Source organism: Stegostoma tigrinum, chromosome 9 (genome assembly GCF_030684315.1).
Source record: "Stegostoma tigrinum isolate sSteTig4 chromosome 9, sSteTig4.hap1, whole genome shotgun sequence".
Lineage (NCBI taxonomy): Eukaryota > Metazoa > Chordata > Chondrichthyes > Orectolobiformes > Stegostomatidae > Stegostoma > Stegostoma tigrinum.
The window spans coordinates 74,443,137-74,469,665 of NC_081362.1; the positions used below are offsets into that span (position 1 = coordinate 74,443,137).

General features: G+C 43.3%; 1 protein-coding gene across 2 annotated transcripts in view; it reads right to left on the reverse strand.

Annotated features, from left to right (window-relative positions):
- Positions 1-276: 276 nt before the first annotated feature.
- LOC125455175 (ALK tyrosine kinase receptor-like) overlaps positions 277-26,529 on the reverse strand; it is a 977,528-nt gene continuing 951,275 nt past the window's right edge. For both annotated transcript variants that reach the window (XM_048536890.2, XM_059648635.1), the window contains exons 26-29: positions 14,502-14,603; positions 12,330-12,464; positions 9,536-9,626; positions 277-6,672 (exon numbers count right to left, since the gene is read on the reverse strand). In XM_048536890.2, coding sequence (XP_048392847.1) covers positions 5,860-6,672; positions 9,536-9,626; positions 12,330-12,464; positions 14,502-14,603 — 1,141 coding nt within the window. In that variant the 3' untranslated portion in view covers positions 277-5,859. The remainder of the gene's footprint in view (positions 6,673-9,535; positions 9,627-12,329; positions 12,465-14,501; positions 14,604-26,529) is intronic.

The following is a 26,529-nucleotide window of genomic DNA, read 5'->3' on the forward strand; positions in this document are numbered from 1 at the left end:
TCATTTTATCTTCAATAAATAAACCTTTATCCCCGTCAGCATTTTTAGGGAGTTATGTGCCATAGATAAGTGTTAAGAACTAAAGGACTAATTTATCAATAATTTTATTGTTACAGAATCAGATAACACTGCCACTTAAAATTTCCGGAAATAAATAATTAGTTAAAAATTTGTTTGTTTTCACCACTGAGGAAATGAAGAGTAAATAATTTATGTTTTAAGCATAGAAAATACTGTTTACAAAGCTTGCACCCTGCAAGATACTTCTGTCCAGTATTTTACCATGAGTATCAATCTTCTTAAATTGAAAAGGCTAATACTTCCATTGAACTAGTTGATAAATAACTCTCATACAAATGTACTGAGCATTTTAACAATAATATTGTGATTTCTAGGTTTTATTGATTTTCAATTTTAACATCCAGCTCTTTTAAAATACATGACTTCAAAACCTATTCATTGTAACTGATAATTATGCTTGGTGTAAAACAATCATAGGTCCATGCATCTAATAGTAACTTTACAATGCCAACTGATCACCAGGGAGGAGTTGCAACTGATGACCTCTATGCAGAAATGTCACACATTAACACCACTATGTTCAAAGTTATGGAGTATTCAGGCTTGTGACCATGCAGTCAACATCAACCGATAAGGAATCAGTTTCACCATGGCACCACATGTCTGAACAGTATGGAAACAGATGTAATGGACATTTATATTTAGTTAAAGATGTCACTACCTCCTTTGAGATTGTTAGCTGCCTATAACTTGTAGTTCTTGCACCTAAAGCGGCACATTAACTTTGTAAACCTGTTGGTCTCTTTCAGTCCGTTGCAATTCTTTTTCGACTGGCAAGTCAAAAGCTGGCTTCCTGGCTACTAAAAGATTGATCTCTCTGAGGCAGCTGAACGTCAGACTGTCAAATAACATCCACATTTTTTTTGAATGAATGTAATACCATCTCACAGGACATTACACAGGATTCTCCTTGAATTAAACAAAGGAATATTTGCATTTACAGAGCATCAAAATATCTCAAAGTGCTTCACACAATTACTTACGATTAGAGTGCAATAATATGTAGACAAATGTTTTCATAAAGTCAGAACAGTTACTGTAAGAAGAAATAACCAGTGTATTTACATTCTTATTCTGTACAGCCATCCTTCCCCCTGGAAAATGCAAATACCAGTTGACATTAAGATACAAACACGATTCCCGGTCTCATTTGCTATTTCAAGTTAAATATAAGGAAGTGAACATAAACAGGTGAGATAAAATTTATCGTCAAGGATGACAGAGAAACTTGTGCAAAGTTATTGATGATCTGAATCTGGCTCAGGGTTGATATGTAACAGAGCAGCTGTCATGTCATGTTGTAACCTAGTGGAAGTCAGCTCTAAAGTCAATCTTTTGTTCTAACGTGCTACAGGTGCTTTACGTTGGAGACCTGCTGTTAATATGAAGTAAAGCCAGGGGTGAGATTTCCATCTTCCTTGTTAAAAGTTATCAAACGGAATTGGGGAAAGACATTGGAGTGGGCATTGCAATATGGTCAACGTGCTGATGTATTTCTCGGTGGGGTGAGATGCGGAGTAGGGTAAAATTATGGGGTTGATCTGTGGAAAAATTTTGTGGCTTTTGGGCTCCTAAATTTTTGTATTGCTACAGAATTCATTCACTCACTCCAGAAATATCAATGAATATGGGGCAGGGAAGGATCCATCCCCACTGATAGTGACAGTAAGCTCTATACTCACAAACTGCCTGACAATTCAATCTGCAAGGTTTGATTCTCACCTGGATATTATTATGGATATCAGGATAACTAACTACTTAGAATCAAGGCTGTATGCCTGTTGAAACTACCAAACCAACTTAACCAATTCCCATTTAGTTTACTTTCTGGGCAATTCATTATTTATGACTTAAGCTTGAAGAATTAGATTAGATTAGATTAGATTTCCCACAGTGTTGAACAGGCCCTTCGGCCCAACAAGCCCACACCGCCTCATGGAGCATCCCACCCAGACCCATCTCCCTATAACCCACACACCCCTGAACACTACGGGCAATTTAGCATGGCCAATCCACCTAGCCTGCACATCTTTGGACTGTGGGAGGAAACTGGAGCACCCGGAGAAAACCCACGCAGACACGGGGAGAATGTGCAAACTCTGCCCGAGGCTGGAATTGAGCCCGGGTCCCTGGCGCTGTGAGGCTGCAGTGCTAACCACTGAGTCACCGTGCCACCCTAAAAACGTGACTTCCCGAGGCTGAGCACTAACTGGCCCAGGAAATAGGCTGCCCCCAGACTTGAACTCGGATCGCAGCGGTCAGAAGCACGCGAGCTCACCATTACACCATGGCAGCCAGAGCTTTTACAGTAAAATCACAACGAATTGAATTTAGACAATCTGAAATTTCAGCTGTGCCGCAGTTGTCAATCAGTTCCGGCTGGCAGAATAGCAATTCCAATAGAATGATGCCATGATAAACTGAATTTTCAGATTTGCACCTCCAGATTGGGCCAGTTTGGGCAAGCTCCTCAAATGATTTTGCCGAACAATTAGAACAGAGTTAGGCCACACTGGAGTGCAAAATCGCAGAGTTTAGTGCAAGCCATCTTTTGGCATCAATATCTCCTGCAGATGTAAATTCACACCATGCAAGCGTCACTAAATCTGTGAGAAAGATAAAGAGCTGTCATTTGCAGACAAAGTTAAATTGACATAGTGAGTGGAAAGCTGTAGCAAATTGAAAGTTGAATACCACTAAAGAATGGGAGAGTCCACCAATGAGTAGGCAAACAATTTTGATGCATTTTGGAATGTTTCAACATTCAGGCATTGTCCCCTGAAAGGAAAAGGATCAGAACAGTTGCCTGTCCTGACCTTGAAGAAGTTCAGCTGACATGGCTTGAGCAAAAGAATTATCCCAACTCTCCAATCCAGCAGGAAAAGGGAATGCCTTGGCAAAGAGGCTGAGCCAAGGAATTTACCTGCAAGGATGGATGACTGGATTGATTGAAGATAAGGCACAGTGTGCAGTGAGGCTATGGAGTTATGAAAGCAATGACAGAGTGTTGGCTGCAGAATGGTCTTACCCATATCCTGAATGAGTGCACACCAAGAGACACTGCTAACACGGAATGAAACCAAACTGTTTTACTGTCTTTTTTTCCAGGTCACACTTTGATTTTGAAAACATGAAATAGTGGAAAACGGAGCAATGAATGTGTCAATGCACTGGTCTGCGCCATCCTGGACAGGACTGAAAAGCTGCTGTTTTTGTGACAGGTAAGTCCAAGAAGCCACATTGCATTGCTCTTCAAATGTCAAGACACTACCACCACAATGTGAGGCAATAAAGTTGCATGGAAAACCTCCAGCACTTTTTGAGCATGTGTCAGGGAAATGTATCAATGGAAGAAAAGCGAGATTGTCACTATTGCAGACAATTGATCTTGCAGCCTCACATCACTAACCTCAAAAGTGGAAGCTCTCATAACGCCTCTCAACACCATATCCAAAGCTCTCGCCAATGACTCAAGAGGTAATTAGGCAGCTGAAACCCACCACTGACAGCAGTTGATCTTGCGGGTTGTTAAGGCTATAAATAAGGGGCAGGAACACAACCAAACTGTTACAGAGGCCAATATTCATGAGAAGATGTGGAAGACGGTGATGGAAGCAACAATTTCCAACGGGTTGAACCACATGGATTTAGACAGGTTACAACTGCGCAAAACAGCAAGATGTGGGATGAGATACCCTAAACCTTGAAGCTTTTTTTTGGTTCACCTTCAGGAGGCTGGCCACGGGCTTCCAGCAGAAACAGCCATGGAAAATGACATTGAGTGACACAGTGTGCTGAACAACTAGAAGGTAATACGTTCTTCAACAGTGGAGCCCGAGGGGAGCCAGTGACCCTGATGAATGAAATGAATATCCACCCGCTCACTCACCTGTTTCAAGGCAGTGGAGATGCTCTGAGATCTCACACTGCAGGACAAAAACGCCAGAAACATGACTGGCTACACTGATAACATGGCAGATGATAGCACACTCATCCAAAGTTGGAATGCTAAGCAGAAAAAGATTGCTGAGTTTTTAAGGTATGGTCAAACTGAAAACAAACACACTTTTTACATGTTTAGTGCTTTATTGTGTTTTAATTTTTTGATTTTCTTTTGCCATACAGTGCATTTGTTGGCAAATTGGGCTGCAAAGGGGGCTCCTCAGCAATCTCAAACCTCCACTTTATACAACGCTGTGTGTACATCCCTTGCAAATCAACTCATTGCACTTTCACTGTACATTAACTTTGGCTTCTGGAATCATTGAGTTCACAGAATTTTTTTTAAACAATTGTTGACTTGTTGCAAACATCGCTGTGGTGAAAAGTTTAAACGGAATTTAGACAGTTCCCAGTTTAGCGGAAATTGACTTTGGAATGGAAATGATGAATGAATGGTCTCATACGATCTTACATGATAGGCTAACCACAAGGAAGTTTGACGTGACCAAATGGATTTCGCCTTTCCTATATGGTGGGACTGTGATGCTTTGTTCTTTCCAGTGGACCACCGGTGGAAATTTGAGTGAGCAAGTGGGAATCAGCAGGAGGTCCATAAAATAAGGTTGAATCTAGATACAGCATTTATGGGTGTACTTCCCATTTGACTTTGTAAGAGGTGGAGTGTCCAGCTGCCCTTTTCAGACTGGTGAAGTTTGGAAGGTCAGGGATTGAGGCTGAAGTTGAGACTTCCATTCATCAGGAGTTACTGCAACCTTGCCCTTAAAGAAGATTGATATTTTCAGTCAGGGTAATTATACTGGACTCCTCTTGGGTGTCTATGGGTCTACCTTAGAGTTCTCTGCCAGAAAGAGGTATAGACCCTGAGGATCAAAATCAATTTTAATTTAAGCCTACATGTACCCCCTTCTAAAGGTAGCTGAGGGAATGTTGCTTACTGGTTTCCTGGTGGGTTGAAGGGCAATGGAACACCATCCAAGGCTGGGCACACACCAGCATATGTAAGAACATCTTGGGCCAGATGTACTCCTGAAAGCTACCACTAGTCTTGGGAGAGTGCCTGGCACCTGTACACAGATTAAGTTATCATTCACTGATACCAACTTTTGAGTGGGATCAATAGCAGAGATCACCACTGTAGTGAGATTGTGCCATAATTTAGAGAGTGTCAAATCTCCATGCGCTCCCAATGATTTTGCATAAAGAACCTCTCACTTAGTTTCCCTAGATTACGACATTGTTCGCAAAATTACCCGATTGGGTGTGAAGTACTTTGAGACACATTGAGAGACTGAGATCGCGAAGGGCGTTATATAAATACAAGATGGTTCTTTTAAGATCCTTAAGATTCTCCTCAGTTTTCAAGCCTAATCATCTCTTTCCCTTGGAGTGCCTTGATTGTGCAAGTGAGCAAAGGGACAGAGAGATATGGTAACTACGAGATCGCTGTGCAATCTAGAAAAAAGAATACCAGTGGAGAACTTGATGCAGTACACCTTTTTTGTTGTGGAATCTTAACTTCAAAACACTATTTTCCTTCAAAAGTTACTGTAAAATTCTAAATCAGCTGAGTTGGTGTTGCAGTGGCTTTCTTGTACTTCTAACTTCAGCCCAGGATTACCTGTACATGGGCCTGATGTCTTCACATGCATTAACAGCAGTGAGTTTACCACAAATCCACATGCGGCTCTCACCATATTTTCAGCTGAAAATAAAAACTCTGCTCCAGTCTCGTGTGCCAAATAGTACTTGCTGCTGCTTTTTTGTTTGCTTGGTGTGATACTTGCTCAAGTAGAGCCACCTGTTTGTTTTGCTTATTTACAGTATAGTGACATTTACATCCTCTGCTAGAGAGAGTCCTGAGTCCCAAGTGGGGATATTGGCAACTGGGTGAACACGTGGGTCCTGCTGGGCAGGTAAGCCCTTATTAACATGTGAGTTGTAGTCTTCCTTAAAAGTAGCACAAGCAGATGTAGCTTCCAGAGACAATCCCTGCTGTTGTTGCTGCTGCTGCTGTTGGAGTGCATAACTCACATTCCCACAAGGAAAATGCTGCAGGCGGAATAGAGGCACATCCAATGTACTGGCCACAAGGGAAGAAGGTTCTAGTACAACAGCAGACGCCTGAGGCCTGGAATTTGGGATGGCAGTAGAAGTACCACCACTGGCATGGAAACCAGAATCTTCCCTTTCTGGTGGCCTGTTGTTGTCAGTCAAAGTGTTGTTGTTTTGCACGACAGGTTTTTCTGTGAACCATGACCCATACGTAGGGTTCCAGAGGTTGGTGGGTTTTTTCCGGGAGCCCCTACCTTGCTGTGAAGCAGAAGAGTTGTTCATTTGTGAGTACGTTTTATTGACATGAGACCCATCCTCAGCTGGCCTTCCGGTATGTACAACGGCGGAATCATTGGGAACAAATTTGACCCGGTGCTCACCAAGGCAGAGGCTGGTTGGACGCTGGGGTGGCAGGGCAAGGTCAGTGGAAGCTCCTTGGCTCTCAGCCTCTTGTGCTGGTGAAACTAAAAGAGGCGCTAATCCATCAGGGTCATCTGGGCGTACCGGAACATTTCCTTCTTCTTCTGCTGGAGGCCCATATTCTACAGGCAAGGAAGTGTTTATTACATCAGGATCCTAGGGAAAGGCACAAACAAAACATTGTTAATGATGGGATCGCAGGTCACATGGCAAACCTGTGACTTAAATACACTGCCCTCCCCACCAAAGCATCAAACACACAATACATAAGTGGAGATAACAAAGTGTGAAGCTGGATGAACACAGCAGGCCAAGCAGCATCTCAGGAGCACAAAAGCTGACGTTTTGGGCCTAGACCCTTTATCAGAGAGGATGAATGAAGGGTCTGATGAAGGGTCTAGGCCTGAAACGGCAGCTTTTGTGCTCCTGAGATGCTGCTTGGCCTGCTGTGTTCAACCAGCTTCACACTTTATTATCTTGGATTCTCCAGCATCTGCAGTTTCCATTATCTCTGATACATAAGTGGAGCTCTTGTTATGCAAACAGTCAGGCCCAGTGTTCCCAGATGCGCAAAAACAATTAGACAGTTAGTTGTTTGTTAAAAGTTCCTTCAGTGATCCAACAGAAGCTGCCTGAGGGATCATACTCTAAACAGCACCTTCAGATAGGAAAAATATCTAAAATATTAATTGTACTTATATGCGCCTATAATATTATTCTGTTTATGAAACATCTTATTTTCTACTTTCCAATCGATTATCCCAACAATCATGATGCTTGTTTCAATTAATGAACATTAGTCTCCTCAAAATGATACCGTCTCACTATTGTTCTCTCACTGGCTGCAAAGAAACAGGTTAAAATAACATGAATTTGAGTAATGACACTAATATGCACCAGTTGGACAAAATCAAAAGGACTGCATCTACCTATTCTGTTACTCACATTCACACTCAGTAGATGGCTGTGATCTCCCTCCTGTTTTGAAGCATTATTCCTCAATGTAATTTTTAGGTTTGTTCGTGTACACTTATTTTTACATTTGGTCTTTTGATTTAAAGGGCGAACTTCTTTATGTTTACTCTCTTCTAATTCTTCTGACTGTTGTCAATTGTTTTTGATACTGTACTAGAAAATCAGAGGCAGCGGCCTTGATTTTCATTCCCAGGACAAGTGTGCAGGATCAGGAGTGATCTCGGCTCTGTGACCTAACCTTTCAGTTGAGGAGGGACTTCTTCACCTAAAGGATTGTGAATCTGTGGAATTGTCTGTCAGTGAAACAGTCAAGGCAATGCCGCTGAATGTTTTTAAGGCAAGGATAGACAGATTTTTGAAAAGTCAAGGAATTTAAGGGCTACGGTGAGCGGGTGGGTAAGTGGAGCTGAATATACAAAAATATCAGCCTTGATCTGATTAAATGGTGGAGCAGGCTTGATGAGCCAGATGGCCAACTCCTGGTCCTTTTCCTTCTGTTTTTACGTACAAATTTCTGCCTGCAGTTCTGATTTTTCAGTCCAGTTTGGCTGGGTGACTCAGGAAAAGCTTAAGAGGCTGCCAGTTCCTGAGGTAGGCCAGTCAGGGCTCCAGCAACATGGTCAAAATATTAAGCTAAAATTTAAAAGAGAAAGCATCCCATCTTCCTACTATCCTGCTCCCTTCTCCCCATGCCCCAAACACAACCTATGCCCCTATATCCACCCCTTATACCCCTTTGCTTACTTTTGCCCAATGCCCTTTCCCCCTGCACCTTACCATGTCAACTCATTGAGGGACATGTACACATTGGAGAAAAGAATATCTACATTTCCATATTGCAGGAAACACTCCATTGAGAAATGCACTCGGATCCATAAATACACATTTTGAAACTGGTTGACACGTCTTGGCAGATTGAAATTTGCTGACACTTGTTGACATGTTGGATACTTTTGAAGTGTTTATGCAATCTTTACACAAAATCTTATCTGGTTGGCTGTCCCAAAGCACATGTAATGCTCTATTTGCAAAATGATCCCCAACTCCAAACATAAAAGATTCTTGACATCCACCTCCAAAGGAGACCTGACCCTCACCTCCAAGTTACTCTGGGACTAGGGCTATCCAAAATAAATGCATTGTAAACAAACATGTTCTGATTTGATCTTCACACACCAACTTCCAGACGATAGGATCTCCAAAATCTGAATTCAGTGGAGTTAGCTGGTCATTTAAACAGCCACCTGCCTTCAGGAACTGTGCATGTGCAAACAATGGACCACTCCCCAATCCCAGCCCTGGGAAAGCGAGAAATGCTGGGTTCAGTTACAGAATGTTGGATTCTCAACCTCTTCCAGTGTTTCTGCTGTAGAGAAATGCTTGCACTCAGTACTGGCAAAAATCAGGACTCATCAGTGCAAATCCCATCATTGCAAATTTTGAACTGTGACCTTAAAAGCAAATCATGAAGAAAATCACCCTCCTGTTCGTCTGAAACTTCTACAGCTCTCCTACAATATCACTCTCTGGCCAACCCATGATTGTAATTAATAAATGCTACATGTGCAGCTTTCATCAAGTCTCAAGTTTAAGGTTTTTCGACTTCATAATTTGAGGGACAAAATATCAGAACTTCCTTTTCATATTATATAAACAGATACAAATTTGATGAACTAGCTCTCCTCACTTCTCTGTTATTTAAAGTTTATTCTGATTTTCTTTCAAGTTCTTTCTGTGTCTCTATATTGCAATTCCATCAGAGTGTCAGTGGAAGTATGAACTATTGATTTTTATAATGACTCTTGCCCCTATTTCCTTTTATCTAGCTGAATAATAATTACATGAAGAATTTCATCTTAAATTTCATGAGCTTCCATTTTTGACCCCTTTTAGGATGCTTAGCTGAACACTTTTGGAAGTCTTGGCTTATTAGACGCATCATATTATCCTCAAAGTATCCAATCTTAGAAAACAACGTGCTGTCTGAAATCCTAGAAAAATGTAACCTCAACTAAGAAATATCAAAAATATATGTGAACGTTACCTGTGTGCAATAATCAATTCGTTCCAGTATGGTTGCAAAGTTAGGCCTGTCTTCTGGCTGGTGCTGCCAACACTGAGTCATAATTCGATATCTGAAATATTAAGAATTAAATAGGAAGAAATTAGTGGTATCTGTTAAAATTTATACAATTAATTGTTCATATATTTTCCCTTTATTTGGACCTTGTGATGACTTCCACTGTAGGGCTTTATTTTTACAAAAACATAACTGTTGATGTGAGTCTCAATATAGCCATTAAGTATCAACGGTAAGAAATAAGCCAAATTGAGATTGCCTCATTCAAGCTGAGTAGCATGTGACAGCATAGTGCCCTTTGGAAGCAGTATTGTTTCTAAATGTAACATGAGGTGATTTGTGGGAACAGCTAACAGCTATTGTCACTGCCAGTTCCTTTTTTTTTAAGAATCCATACAGTGTGGAAACAGGCCCTTTGGCCCCACAAGTCCACACTGACCCTTGAAGCATCCCCCCCAGACCCATCCTCCTATATCCCACACATCCCTGAGCACCGTGGGCAATTTAACATGGGCAATCCACCTCACATGCACATCTTTGGACTGTGTGAAGAAACTGGAGTACCAGGAGGAAACCCATGCAGACACGGGGAGAATGTGCAAACCCCACACATGCAGTCACCCGAGGCTGGAACTGAACCTGGATCCCTGCTGCTGTGAGGCTGCAGTGCTAACCACTGAGCCACCGTGCCGCCCTTTTTAAAAGGCATTTTCAGATTGACCATCTGAGCAGCAGTAATAGATTACCGGACATAAGTTTTTTAAGAATCACTGGCACCAGCATTTGTGGAAGCAGTAGACATTAAGGTTTGCAAGAACTTTCACCAGTAACAAAGGCAGAATCAGAGCTGAAACCACAAGTCCGCCCTCTCCCTTGCCCCATCTTGCCCTTGTCAAGTTTGGACTTGGGAAAAGGTGGCAGCCCTACATTAAAGTTGCTTCAGTGTGGCCACTGACATATTAAAGAGGAGAGGACAATACTGTAATGCATCAAAGTTAGATCTACGGACACAAACACAGCTACACTTTGACATGTTAATTATGCATTTCATTCTTAAACAGTTCCTAATTTAACCACCACAGGAACAAATATATAAATCAGCTTGCAAATTCCCCTTAATTACAGAGACTTAGTTAATGTAAAATGTTGTCTGTCTGTGCGCCGTTAGACCTGTCAATGCTGTGGGTGTGATCAGGACACATGAATTACTTATTAAACTGGATCTCAGACTCTCTAATTACTCCTTCATTCTCATGTGGCATATCAAGATAAAAATAAAATGTTCCAAGATTACCTAATTTCAGTAATTAAAGCAAAAGTCAATTCATTTCTCTCATCTGCCATTTTTTTCTTATTTTGGAATGGACTTCAGAAACACAAATATTATATGCAAATTCCTGTCGGATGAAAATGCGCTAATTCTTGGAGTCTGTACTGTTGAACATGGTTAAATGCCAAATCCAAACATCTTTCCAGTATATACAATCAACTCTTTTATACTTAAGTCAAATACTTTAAAAAATTAGCTTTCAAGTCCTGTTAATTACTGAGATGAAGGGTAGGAACTTTCTCTTGAAAACAAAAGATGCTGGAAATCACAGCAGGTCAGGCAGCATCCATGGAGAGAGAGCAAGCTAACATTTCGAGCCTAATCGACATTTCATCAGAGCTGACGTGAAGTCTGGAGGGAGCAGCATTTATGCAGTAGTGTGGGGTGTGGAGTGCTGGGACAGAAAGGATGTTGATAGAGCAGATTAGGGTGAGAATGGCGGAACAATGGTGTGTCAACCTTCCAGACTGGAAAGAACAAACAGTACCCCCGTTGTGAGGTGGGGGTGGGGTGGAGGCGGTGGGGAGAGAGGACTTGGTGACGGAGAATGTAACAGTAAAGCTAAAGGCAAGGGAAGAAATGGGAGTGAGTTCACAACCTGAAGGTGTTGAACTCAGTAGTAAGTCTGGAAGGCTGTAAAGTGCCCAGTCTGTAGATGAGATGTTGCTCCTCCAGACTGTGCTGTGAGTCGCTGGAGCATTGCAGCATGCTAAGGACAGACCAGTGGGCATGTGAACAGGATGCTGTGTTAAAATGCCTGGCTATGGGAACGTTGGGGTCATGCTTGTACATGGACCACACCCTCAGTGTTTGGGTTAAATAGAGTTCCGCATGCTGTGCAGTGTGAGAAACAACATGCAGTGGAGAATGACCAGTTTGTGGTCAGAGGACGAGCTTGAGAACAGTGAGCAGGATCTCTCAAAGGGAGGGTCCACTAGGAGGTTCTCCATCATTGCAAAAGCAGAAGGTTGTCTCTCCCTGAATAATAGAGAAGCGTGCACGTCTAGATAGAGGCGCTATCTCTCCAGATTTTTTAACTTGTGAATTTTAAAAAGTACCTCTGCTGCCAGGCCACAATTGTTTTGGGAGAGCCCTAGAAGTGGGTACCTGCAGATGTAACCAGCAGGTACCTGCAGATGTAACCAGACAGGAAGGAAGTGCCTCAAAGCCTGGCTGGAAATAGCCACATGTTCCCCCTTATCATACAGGGCTCGAAACTGACTGGAAAATTCTTACTAATCTCTGACAAGAGGCTTTAATTGGCTTACCCTGGTGCTGTATGTTCATGTTTTAATTGCAATGAAATGTCATGAACACTGAGAGAAGGATCAAACTGCTGCACAGAGTGAAACAACAGGAACATTTAGTTTACTTAAATAGAATTTCAAGGGGAACAGATGCAAAACCATTTGAAAATAATTTACGTACACAGGACCAGGGCAGTTCTTGGGTGGATCCATTCGACCACCACTTGTGACAAACTCCAGCACTTCTTGGTTACTCTTACTGGGGTACGGCATGTACCCAAGTGAAAAGATTTCCCACAGTAACACTCCAAAGGACCTGTAAATAAACAGCAAATCTCAGTCTGTTATACTGTTCCAGGTTACGTCACTAAGTTAAGATTTCCCATTTTATTGCTTTATCATACCTTACATAATTTACTTGTTTCAACCCTCCTTTTCATTGTCTCATGAGACATTGATCCATTCGCAGTTGGGAGTGCACTTGGTCAAGCAAGAGACTTCCTTGCCTCTGCTAGAAGTGTACAAAAGTGCTCCAATGCCTTCATGATACCATCCCTATCTCCTCAGGCATTTGACTCTGCCAGATAAATGCTAACAATAAATAAGAGTCTATCTCTTACTGCTATTCATAAACCAGTTAAATAAAAACATGGCAATGAGCATGCAGCACAGATCTATTAAATTACTGATCCCACTGCAAATTTTATGAAAAAGTTAAGTCCAGGATCCAGAAGTTACCAGTTGAAAATCAAATATATTCTTATTGCTTGTAATACTGTTTCCACTTCATGTGAAGTTGTGTATTTTTCAAGTTCACTTCTGTGCTCATTAAGATGGTGATATTCAGTCGAAGGAATTAGTTCCCAGTAGCAGCATTGAGTAATGGCAGCAGCAGTGTGATTTTATTTCACTATACACACATCTATCTTTTTGAGCTTTCATAGAAATATCAAATCAGATAGTACAGAAAAGCCCCTTTGGTCCATCCAGCCCATACTGCCAAATAATTACTCCTACCTGTGCTAGTCCCACTTTCCGACACCAGTCCCAAAGCATTGAATATCATGACAGTTGAAGTTTGCAGCCAAGTACTTCTTAAAGATTGTGAGGTTTCCTGCCTCAAGTACCCTCCCAGGCGATGTATTCCAGACTCTCATCAGTCTGTGTGTGAAAAAGTTTTTCTCAAATCCCCTGTAAAGTTCATGCGTTCACTTTAAAATGATGGCTCCTTGTTATTGACCCTTCAACTAAGTGGAGCGTCAATTTTCTATTCACAGTGTTCATGCTCATCATAATTTTATATACTTGTATCAGGTCCCTCTCTCGGCTTTCTCTGCTCCAAACTGAGGTTGCTCTGCCTTTCTTCACAGTTGAAATGCTCCATCCCAGGCAATAATCTGGTGAATCTCCTTTGCACCCCCTCCGGTGTATTCATATCCTTCTTATAGTGTGGTGACCAGAAATGCACACTGTACTCCACTGCACAGATCGCCCCCCTTGTCGCAAAAGGCCTGACTCTAGTATAGGTTATTCGCATTCTTTTGATATTTGTGTAGACTATCTTGGGATTCTCCCTAATTTTGCTTGCCCCTGTTTTCTCATATCCCCTCTTTGCTTACATTATTGCTTTATTGAGCTCCTCCCTGTACTTTCTATACTCATCTTGGGACTCAGTTGTTTCACTTCCTTTGTACTTTTCTCAACTGTTGTCTTTGACTTTCAACCTTTCCTAACCCTAGTTTATCCCAGCTCTTCACCCTACATCAGCTGTAAACTGTTGCCACAACTCTCTGTTCCAAAAATTCTAGCCTCTTGTGCATTCCCTCTTCTTTCACCCAACATCCATAGTCATAACTTCAGTTGTCTAGGTCCCACTCTCTGCAATTCCTTCCTTTTAAAACCTCTGCATGCTTGCCTTTCCTGGACACCCTTCCCCCTTTGGCTCAGTTCTCTTCATGCTTCTGTGAAGCGCCTTGGGACACTTTTCTGAATTAAAGGTATTATATTTATCATGGTTTATTGGTGTTGACGGAGATGACCAACTGAGACCCAAATTAGTGTGAGCTGTTGATCAGTTGCTTTCAAGGAATGGGTAGAAGTTGCTGAAATTCATGTGATGCATATTGTGTAATGGGAACAGATGGTATTTAAACCATGATTTTAGAAATGAAAGGACAGGGCTTGCTTCACAATGGACCTCTACTCTACAAAAACTATTGGAAGATCTTCCTGTTCCTCTGCTGGTTGTGGATCTCTGATTAAGCTGTCAGCACAGTAAAGCTTGTCAAAGTCGCTAACCTGAAGTAAATTATTTTACTTTTTTTTCAGGAACCAAGCACTCAAACACACATACCAAGTATCTGTTTTTGAAGTAAATATTCCTTCCATGAAGGCCTCTGGTGGCATCCATTTCACTGGGAGCATAGCACGACCACCCTTTCTGTAATAACTAGCCCTATGGAATCAAACACAAACAAGTATGATCTTTCGATCTGATAGTTGCTAAAGGAAGTGTCTAATATTGTGCAACAGTAAAGTGGTAGTTCAGCAAACCAGCCAGCAGATGTAGTTATCTCTGCTATTTTCTCAGCCTTTAAAGTAAATTCAAACAGCCAGTTTCATGCATTACTGTTAATCAGCCATATATTGCAGACAAAAATTGAATACATTTCATACTTCATAGCATAATATGGCTATTTGGATTGATATTTAAGCCTTGCTTTACACATAATGCTGCAAGTTTTGAGTGACTTGTAGATTTAGAGGTAATACTGCATTAAGATATATTATTACATCACTTACATATGATCAAGTCCTGACAAAAAATATTATACAGCTCATCTTTCACAGAAAAGAAGAAGTTTTTTTTAATATTTCTGAAATCTAGGCAGTTTTGTGATGGAACAGTTACTCTACTGGAAATACAAAATGTTCTTATTTTGGTATTTCATTTTCAGACAACAATGAAGATGCCAATCCAGCTGTTTAACGGGTTAGTACATTTGTTAGGATAGCAGACAGAGGAATTTCAAATAACCATTCCCATTGTGGAGTAGAATCCTACAGGATGATCTTGAAGCATGTAGGTATAAAATGTTTGTCACAGATAATTATTTCAAGTGGATAATTAACTCCTACATTTAATTACTATAACGATATAGTAAGCCATTCTCCCAAAAGGAATGTAATGGTTTAATGTTAGATTGAAAATTTAATTCACACAAACTTAAAAGGTGAACTTATCAATTAAAAAAAGCAATGATAAATTATTGTTTCACTATATCAGTCTCTTTCAAACACAAGTGTTTCAACTACCCAAAAATCAACAAAATGATTGAGTTAAAATTAATGATGTAAGACTATGATTTCTCCTTCATTCATTAGTGTCAGAAAAATCAAGTGGAAAACTTTCAAAGTTAGTAAATGGCTTTAAATGCCTTAAATGGCAATACGACAGAAGCAGTTACAATAATTCCTGCATTACCATTTCTCACATTTTTGGATTATTTCAACTATTCATTGGTGTGCATCAGTCCTCTTTTACCCATTCCTTTGATTAGTTAAAACAAAGTTAATTTATAAGCAATTCCCTCCCATGTGGATAACAATCTCCCAGACAAAACAAATTTATACTTTAAAAGGAATTAACAAAGAGTCCTCCCCCACCGACACCCTCATCTGCTTAACCAAACTCGTCTTTACCCTTAACAAATTCTCTTTTAACTCTTTCCACTTCCTACAGACTATGGGGGTGGCCACAGCCCCCCGCATGGACCCAAGCTATGCCTGCCTCTTTGTAAGATACATGGAACAATCCCTCTTCTGCTGCTATACTGGCACTACTCCCACCTCTTCCTCTGCTACATTGATGACCATATTGGCGCTGCGTTGTGCTCCCACAAGGATCTTGAACAGCGCATCAACTTTACTAACACCTTTCACCCCAACCTCAGGTTCACCTGTATTATGTCCGGTACCTCTCTCTGCTTCCTGGTCTCTCTGTTTCCAACTCTGATGACCGCCTTGAAACAAACATCTATTTCAAGCCCACTGACTCCCACAGCTACCTAAACTACATGTCTTCTCACCCACCCTCCTGCAAGAATGCTATTTCTTACTCCCAATTCCTCCACCTCCACCACATCTCCTCCCAAGATGGGACATTCCTTTCCCGCACATCCCAGATGTCCTCCTATTTCAAGGACCATAACCTCTCCCCTCCAGTGAGTGAAAATGCCTTCAAACACATTTTTTGCATTTCCCACACCTCTGCCCTCACATCGCCTCCAACCAACAAAAACATAGAATAAAGACAGAATCCCCCTTGTCCTCACATATCACCCCACCACCTCCACTTCCCACATATCATTCTCTACTCCATCTACAATCTGACTCCCCACTCCAATCTGCCTTTTGGGAGGGACCGCTCTCTACGTGGCTCCCTCGTCCACTCTGTACTCCCCACTAGCCCCACCATCCCTGGCACATTTCCCTGCAAGCGTAGGAGGTGCTACACCCGCCCCTACACCTCTCCCCTCACCTCCAATCAAGGCAAAAAACAAACCTGCGACATCAGACACGGGTTCATCTGCACATCCGTTAACTTGGTCTACTGTTTCCGCTACTCTTGATGTGGCCTCCACTACATTGGTGAGACCAAGCAGAGACTCAGAGACCATTTTGTAGAACATCTGCACTTTGTACGCTATAATCAACAACACCTTCTTGTCGCGAAACTTTTTAATTTCCTCTTCCATTCCCTGGGTGACATGTCCATCCTGGGCCTGCTCCAGTGTCACAATGACGCCACCCGCAAACTGGAGGAGCAACACCTCATGTTCCTCCTTGGGAGCCTACAGCCTGATGTCCTAAACATGGGTTTTACCAGTTTCAAAATCTCCCCAGCCCAGGCTCATCCAATGACCAACCGTCCCTCTCACCCCCACCTCTTTGACCTGACACAACCTATCCATCTTCACTCCTACCTATCCGCCATTCCCACCTCACTGACCAATCCCTGCCACTCCCTGCCTACATCCATCACCCTCCCACATACCTTCCCCAGTGCAACCCCTCTCTCTATTTATTTCGTAAACCACCCCCTCCCCACTTCTGAAGAAGGGTCCCGACCCGAAACGTTAGCTTTCCTGTTCCTCTGATACTGCCTGGCCTGCTGTGTTCCTCCACCTTCAGACTTCAGGAACAAAGAGTTTAGTTGTCATAGAGATAAAGTTATACAGCCTGGAAACAGACCCTTTGGTCCAAATTGTCCATGCCGACTAGCTATCCTAAACTGATTGAGTCCCATTTGTCAAAATTTAGCCCATATCCCTCTAAACCCTTCCTGTTCACCTACCCATCCAGATGCCTTTTAAATGTTGTAATTGTACCAGACTCCACCACATCCTCTGGCAGCTCGTTCTGTACATGTACCACCCTGTGGGTGGAATGAGCAATTAAATGCTAAATGAAATATTGAAGCAACACATACACCCAATCAGAAAAGAGAGGTGAATCCAAACCAGAAGATGAAAGTTAGAAGATGTATGTACCAGTCTTTGAGTAATTTATGAAGAATTTACAGGCAAACATTGCAGCTGATGCAGTCTGTTTTGCAAAGTGCTGATGTTGGTAGTTGAACAGGTGAACAGGATTCTTGGCTTTGCAGGTCCAGTGAAATTTCTTTCTCTTGGATCCTTTCAATGGTATCTGGCAGCGCTCAGAGGGACAGTCTTGTTTTTGAATCTGTTGAGGGGTGTTCAATAGCTGTTCTCAAAGCTGTGACCTTCACAGCATACTAAATCACACTTTAGAAGATCACTAACACACAGAGACCACGTTCAAAGCTTATTTGATTCCCTGTTTATTTCGAAAAGGGGAAAATGCAAATATGGCTCCCAACTCGACTGCTGTCTTTTCTTGGCCAGCATCTTTACATTCTGAAATCCTGACAGGATTACAGTTCAGTTTGTAGAGGTTTTCTCTCTTTGAAACTTCTTCAAAACCTGCAAGGTGTGACTTTCCAGAGTTCCTTTCCAGGTAGTCACTGGATTTACATTCCCAGCCGCTTTAGCTATATCAGTCCACTTGCAAAACACACAAGTTATGATCTGTGGTCATATCACCATCTACATCTGTTAACCGCTGATTCCTTTGCCAGACTATATTCTATGGCAGACTATACTTTAGGCTAAGAGTTGCAATTTTGGATTGTTTCATACTGTGTTTCACTTTGTGAATTGATCAGGTTTTCTTATGCTATTATGTGCAGCTCACTTCATCACATTATGTCCCATGCTGCCATATTGTCATTCCTTTTGTGTACTCACCAACAACAGGAGTACACATTCTTCTGGGATTTCTGCTACCAGTGCCATATTTAAACTGTACATCAGGTCCATTGCTGCGAGACAGGAACTGCCTCTCGCAGTTATAGTCTGGGAAGAATTGCCATAGAAGTGGCTGACAGAGGCAAGATGATAGCTCAATTTTCTGGCAAGAGCCGAGAGGTCCTGGTGGACAGGCTGTGGAGAGCTGGGCCATCATCTTTCTTGTAGGCTGCCAGCAGAAAGCATTCCACCAGACCTACCAGCTTGGTCAATGCATTGTCCACATTCCGGAGATTCTTCAAGTAATGCAGCAAAGGTCTCCATCTCCTCTCTGCGACCTTACACTTACAAACTCGACTGCTGCACCCACCTCCCGCTGAGAGCATGCTCTATCACTCTCAGTGCTGCTTGCAACATCACGGCATGTTCATTGTCACCATTCCAGCCTCCCCAGACTACAAACCCCACATTCCCTCTGCACCTCCCACCTCGCTCACTTGGCACACTTCCCCTCCTTTATCACACCTGCACCTGAACAAGAAGGTCCGCTGCCCACTTTGATCCCACTCAGTTCCAGCCATTGTCTCATTCCAAGAGAAAACAACCCAGAATAGAGTGGAGAGGGCCAAGGAAGATGGTTAGGTGACCGAAATTCATCCTCTCAACCCCTTACAAGGAGAGAATCCTTGTCTTAGCAGGAGAAGACCGTGATCCTTTCATATGGTGATGGCGAAGACCTCCAAATCGTAGCAAGTAAAATTCATTGTGGCTTTTTCACAGGGTGGGGGACTTCATGGCTCGTGTGCAAATTTTTAAGGTGAGAGGAGAAAGATTGAAAAAAAGACATGAAGGGAATTTTTTTTTGCACAGAAAGTGGTTCGTGTTTGGAAGGAACTTCCAGAGGAAGTGGTGGACTTTGATTTAATTTATTGTTGTCAGATGTACCTAAGAAGAGTGAAAAGTTTTGTTTTGTAAGCAGTACAGGGAAATAATAGCATTCAAGGGGGCACAGTGGTTCAGTGGTTAGCACTGCCGCCTCACAGTGCCAGGGACTCGGGTTTGATACCAGTCACAGGCGGCTGTCTGTGTGGAGTGTGCACATGCTCCCTGTATCTACGTGGGTTACTCTGGGTGCTCCAGGTTCCTCCCACAGTCCAAATATGTGCAGGCTCGGTGGATTGGCCACGGGAAATGAAGGGTTACAGGGGCAGGATGGTGTGGTGGGTCTGGACAGGTTGCTTTCCAGAGGGTCAGTGTGTTCTCAATGGGCTGACTGGCCCGCTTCCACATTGTAAGGATTCTGTGAACAAGAACACACAGTTTATAGAGTGTCTAGATAGAGTGATGCATACAAGGTTACAGCTGCACAGGAGGTGCACAGACACAAGATCAACATCAGATGTGAAATTTTAGAGTCTAATAACAGCAAGGAAGAAGGTGTGCTTGACCCTGCTGGTGCGTGTGTTTAAGCTTGTGTATCTTCTACCTGATGGAAGAGATTGGATGAGCATACAACCAGGTGGGAAACGTCTTTAATGATGTTGGCAATCTTTCCACAGCAACGAGAAGTGTAGATGGAGACTTGGGATGGGAGGTTGGCTTCCATGATGATCTGGGCTGTGTACACAACTTTCTGTAATTTCTTACCGTCCTGGGCAGAGCAGTTGCTGTACCAGGCTGTAATGCACCCAAATTCACTTGCTATCTATGATGATGATTGGTGAGAGTCCTTACGGCCATGCCAAATTTCCTAAGCCTCTAGAAGAAGAAGAGGCATTGGTGTGCCTTCTTGACCAAATGTAGCATCTACGTGGGATTTTCAGGACAAATTGTTGGTTATCGTCACTCCTAGGAACTAGAACGTCTTGACCCGCTCCACCTCAACTCCATTGACGTAGATAGTGACATGTCCTTCTCCTTTCTTCCTGAAGCCAACGATCAGGTCTTTAGTTTTGCTGACATTGAGGGAGAGATTGTTATCATTGCATCACAGCACGATGCATTTTGTCTCCATCCTGTATTCTGGCTCATCATTATTTGTTATCGAGCCCACAAAAGTGGTGTCATCAGCATACTTGTAGATGGTGTTCATATGAAATTTGGCTACACAGTCATGGGTGTACAAAGAGTACAGTAGAGGGCTCATAACACATCCTTGCAGGGTGCCAGTGTTGAGGATTATTGTGGAGGAGATGTTGTAGTCTATCTTCACTGATTGCAGTGTGTAGGTTAAGAAGCTGAGGATCCAGTTGCAGAGGGTGGAGTCTTGGATTTTGGAGATTAGTTTGGTTGGGATTATAGTGTTGAAGGCGGAGCTGTAGTCAATAAGTAGAAGCCTGACACAGGTATCTTTAATGTCCAAATGTTCCAGGGATGAGTGTAGGGCTGGGGAAATGGCATCCGCTGTGGATCTGTTACATCAGTCAGCAAATTGCAGGGGAATGAGGCAGGCTGGGAGGCTAGAGTAGACGTAGGCCATGACTAAACTTTTGAAGCAATTTACGGTTCTGGAGGTCAGAGCCACCAGGCAGTATTTGTTGAGACAGGTTACATGTGTTTTCTTGAGGGTAAAGTTACACCTTATAAAAGACATTTTGATAAGTACGTGAATAAAAAAATGCTTGAGGGGCCATAGGCCAAGTTCAGGCAGTTTAGTTTGGGATTATGGTTGGCACGGACTGGTTGCACCGAAGTGTCTGTTGCCGAGCAGTATGACCCATACACTCTCTGACTGTACAAGTGACATGCTGCTTCCCCATTACCGTCACTGACAATGTATCCTTAACATGCCCAAACTCCCATCAGTTATTCTGAATTCCTTCTCTTGCCTCCCCTGCAGGCATTAGCTGCATCAGGGTGTCCCTCAATGCTAACTCAATGGTTCTGCCCCTGGCATGCATGCATCTGACTTTCTCCATGGACAGGTAGGTGGCTGCTATGTAGACCTAGGTGTAGCACTGTCAGCACCTGCTGGATATTCGCACAGACCTGTTCTCCATTGCTCCAGCTGATGCCCAGGATTAGGATGGAATGAAAAACGGTAACACATCATGGATTGAGGCACTCAGCCTCTCACCTAGGTGACCTCCCCCCACAGCTGCCATGTTGTTTAATGAGGAAAGGTCACCGGACCTGAAATGTTAACTCGATTTTCTCCTTCACAGATGCTGCTAGACCTGCTGAGCTTTTCCAGCAACTTTGTTTTTGTTCCTGATTTTACAGTATCCGCAGTTCTTCTGGTTTTTTTTATGTTGCTTTCTGCATTGCTCTCCCTGTCAAACAGATTAGCTTTGATCTTCCTCATTTTCCCACTAAATCTTTTATTTAAGCACTAACCTTTCCACTTTACCTCCAAGCCCCAGACATATAACTTAGCTGTGACAAACACAGTTATGCACTTAGCCCCCATCAAAGTCAGGATCATGAAGGCCATCAATGATCTCCATCTCACAGTACCCCTTGCTGTCCCATGCTCTATCACCATATTCCTCCCATATAGGTTGTGTTGTCCCTCACCACAATTATTGTTCCCTCTGCATCCCAACATGCTACCTCCGATGTTAACTTCCCCAGTTTCCCATCACAGCACTGGACCCTGATAATACCCCCTTGACTTTCAATGAACAGATTCCTTGGATTGACTGTGGCCGACCTCCCTAACTGACTAGGAAAAGCCATTCCAACAGATGAGTGACCATAGCCCTAATTGATCTCTGTACAATTCCATGACTAATTTACCTCTAATCCCCTTCCTGGTTGCACTGGACTTGCAGAACAGGCCATCGTCCAATTCCCAAACTGTGGTGATATCAGCCCCTTAACTCTGACCAGTTGAGCCACTTGACTGAGCATGGCCAAGAGTCAGTCTACCTTAATCTGACTAAGGACTGCTTCTGTTAGCCTTCAAGAATGGCCATTTGGTTGAAGCGCCTTTGCCATATAAATTGCCTACAAATGCTGCAGGTGTGACATTGATGTAGTATTAATGTATATTAACACAGCCACCTCCATTTCCTTTTGGTCTGTATTAAAAGGTAAGGTGTGTCAGCAGTGCTCAATGCACTGGCTCTTCTCTCTGGTCCAAAAAAGCAAAGCAGCACGTGCTACGTCCGAATCCATCAAGAAAACCAACTCCTGCTCTGCACAGCACCACTAACCAGTCATGAATCTGAGAGAATATCTTTCCCATTTGCTGGCACATTAATCACAAGTGAATCAGAGAATGAAAGAGTTAAACAGTAGAGAAAAGGCCTTTAAGCACATCATATCTGCACTATCGGGTGCAAGTTAATTCAGTGAGCATATATTTTAATGACTAAACATGACATGCTGATGCATTACATACAGGTTATCAACACTTGGATTTAATTTGCCATTGATGGGTTTCCCAATGTTCATCCACAGCTGAGAAGTTGACACTTCACCTCCCACACAATTAAAATCCCCCCTCTGCCTCATCTCCTGCCATTGTGAGGATCATTAGATTTTAGCCATAGTTCCTTCAAGTGATCTTTTTAATCAGTTTTTGACTACTTCTTGTTCAAAGTATCATAGAAAATTTGTATATTAACATGTCATATGATAATTAGACTCTCCTGCTAGTGGCAGTATTGTTATGTGTCAGTATTGTGTCTCCCAGCTTCTCAACTTGCAATGAAAATCTTCTGCTGCAACTAACTATACTTCCATATTTCTTTATGACCGTGTTTTGATATTTTTAATTATAATGATGTATAAAAAAACAAGGATATAATGCACAATTGTCAGTCTGTGCATCCAGGCCAATTATTTCGGAACTTTTGACGCAGCTTTATCTGGAAATCATAGTTAGACCTGACATCACATGTAACAGCTTAGAAAAATGACTTCTATCAACTCTACATCGCTCAGATATTTTAAGTAATCAGAAAAATGGCAGCAATATTAACATGCAGCTTCACTTCCTTGGAAACAATAAGGATTGCAGATGCTGGAGACCAGAGTCTATGGGTGTGAGGCTGGAAAAACACAGCAGGTCAGACAGCATTGGAGGAGCAGGAAAGTCAACGTTTTGGGCCAAAACCCTTCGAGAGTCAAGACTGGGGAGGGGGTGGGGCGCCCAGAAATAAATGAGGGGGGAAAGCGGTGGCTTGCCGAATGGTAGGAGAGATGGTGTTAGGTGGATGCAGGTAGGGGTTTATTGTGATTGGTCAGTGGGAAGAGTGGAGCAGATAGGTGAGTAGGAAGATAGACAGGTTAGGTCAGGCCAGGGAGGTGAGGAGGAGGGGAAGGTCTGGACGTGAATCAGAGAATGAAAGAGTTAAACAGTAGAGAAAAGGCCTTTAAGCACATCATATCTGCACTATCGGGTGCAAGTTAATTCAGTGAGCATGTATTTTAATGACTAAACATGACATGCTGATGCATTACATACAGGCTATCAAGTGACAGGTGCTGTTCTTCAAGTTTATGTTTGGCCTTACTCTGACAGTGGAGGAGGCCAAGGATGGACATGTCATCAGAGGAGCAGGAAGGGGAATTAAAATGGATGGTAACAGTAAGGTCGGGTTGGTTGATGCATATAGAGCACAGATGCTCTGTGAACCAGTCCCCAAGTCTGCATTTGGTCTCCCCAATATAGACAGACGGCATAGGGAGGAATGGATACAATAGGTCAGGTTGGATGAAGTGCAGGTGAATGTCTGCCCGATTTGGAAAGATTGTTTGGGGCTTGGACTGAGATGTGAGGGGGAGGCTAGGGGGCAGGTGTTACACCTCTTCCAGCTGCAGGGAAATGTACCGGGTGTGGTGGAAAAGTTGGTTGGGAGTGTAGAACTGACGAGAGAGTCACGAAGTGAGTGGCTCCTGCGGAAACTGGGAGGGAAATATCTTTTTGGAGATGGGAGATGGTAGAACGCCTCATCCTGGGAGCAGCTGTGATGGGGGTGGAGGAATTGGGAGTATGCATTAGCACTTTTTCAGGAGGGTGAGTGAGAGGTGCTATAGTCGAGGTAGTTGTGGGAGTCAGTGGGTTTCAATGGATGTTAGTGGTGAATGGATTTCTGGAGATGGAGATGGAGATGTTCAGGAAGGGGAGGGAGGTGTCTGAAATGGTCGAGGTGAATTTCAGAGCCGAGTGGAAGATGTTGGCAAAGTTGATGAACCGCTCAAGCACTTTGCAGGAGTATGAGGCCATGTTGATACTGTCATCCATGTAGTGGAGAAAGTGAGGGATGGTGCCAATTGGGTTATGGAAGAGGGACTATTCCGTGAATCCTGCAAAGAGACAGGCATAGATCAGGATCATGCAGGGTGCCCATGTCCAACCATTTGGCTTGTAGGAAGTGGGAGGAATTGAAGGAAAAATTGTTGAGAGTGAAGACCAGTTATGTTGAGCAAATGAGAATGTCATTGGAGGGGGACTGGTTAGATCTATGGGAGAGGAAGAAGCAGAGGGCTTTTAGGCCCTCATGTAGGGGATACAGATGTACAGGGACTGAACATCCATGCAAAGATGAGGTGATGGGGCTAGGGAATTGAATGTTTTGGAAAAGATGAAGGGCATGGGTTATGAACCAAATGTAGGTGGGGAGTTCCTGGATAAAAAGGGAAACAATGGAGTCTGGCTAGGAGAAGATGAGGTCAGTGGGCAGGAGCAGGCAGAGACAATTGTTGTCCAGAGCAGTTGGGTTTATGGATTTTGAGAAGGAGATAGAAATGTGTGGTGTGGGGTTGGGGAACTGTTAGGTTAGAGGCTGTTGACGGGAGATCTTCTGAAGTGATGAGGTTGTTGTTGGTCTGGGAGATGATGGCTCAGTGATCAGAGGTGGGGTCATGATCGAGGGGACAGTAGGAGGAAATGTTGGAGAGTTGGTGTCTAGCCTCAGCTACATAGAGGTCAGTATGCCGTACTACCACTATGTCCACACCCTCCTTGTTGGTGGGTTTAATAGTGAGGTTGGGGTTGGTACGAAGGGAGTAGAGGGCTGTTAAGTGAGAGGGGGGAGAGATTGAGGTGGTCATTGGTGCAGCGGAAGTTGGAGATGAAGAGTTCGACAGAACATAGAAGGCCAGGCGGGAGTGTCCAGGAAAATGGGGTTTGTTGGAGGTGGGAGAAGGGGTCAGCAAAGGTGGGTTGGGTTCCCGCTCAAAGAAATAGGTGCGGAGGCAGGAGGTGGCAGAAAAACAGCTCAATATCCTGGCAAGCGTGGAATTTGTTCATGTGTGGGCACAGGAGAATGAAGGTGAGTCCTTTACTGAACACAGACTGTTCAGCCTCAGTGAGGGGGAGACCTGGCAGGGCTTGGTGCTGGGACTGGGTATAGAACTGGAGGAGGTAGAGATTCAATAGGAGTGGGTGTGTGCACTGGAGGGTTCACATGGGTGGAAGCAGAAGTCACGCAATTGTCATTGATGCTGGCTGTCACACGGTCTTCTACATTGGCAAAAACAGCAGTCACATGGTCTTCGACATCGGTGGAAGTGGCAGTCACATGGGCTTTGACATCAGTAGAAACAGCAGTCACATGATCTTCTATATCAGTGGAAGCGGTAGTCACACAATTATATAGGAGTGGTTGGAGCACCTGGGTGGTCAATGGTATTGGGCTAATCCCAGAGAAGGTCGGAGATAAGGTTATGATGCTGAATGGTTGAGGAGGTCTGTGTCTGGGTTTGAGTATGGGAGAGTTTGGTGTACTTGCAATCTCCGATGTCCAGTAGGGTGGAGAAAACGCATTTGTTGAGGGTGTGGATCCTTCTGAGAACAAAGAACAGTAGAGGTCCTCTGGAGGTCTGGGGGAGAGAGTGGGGGAGAGAGAGAGAGAGAGAGAGAGAGAGAGAGAGAGAGAGAGACCCTGAGCTGGGGCAAGGCTGATTGCAGGGATAGAAGGTGTTGACACATGGCAGAGAGTGTGGAGCTGAGAATCTGTAGGGACAACCATTTTTGGAGGCACTGGAGGTACTGTAGATAATGATTGTCACAGCTGGGTCCAAATTGTGAAAGTCTGAATGTAATTTGGAGGTCATGGGAATGAGCTGCTGTGTAGACAGGCACTGAGGAAGGAGACATGG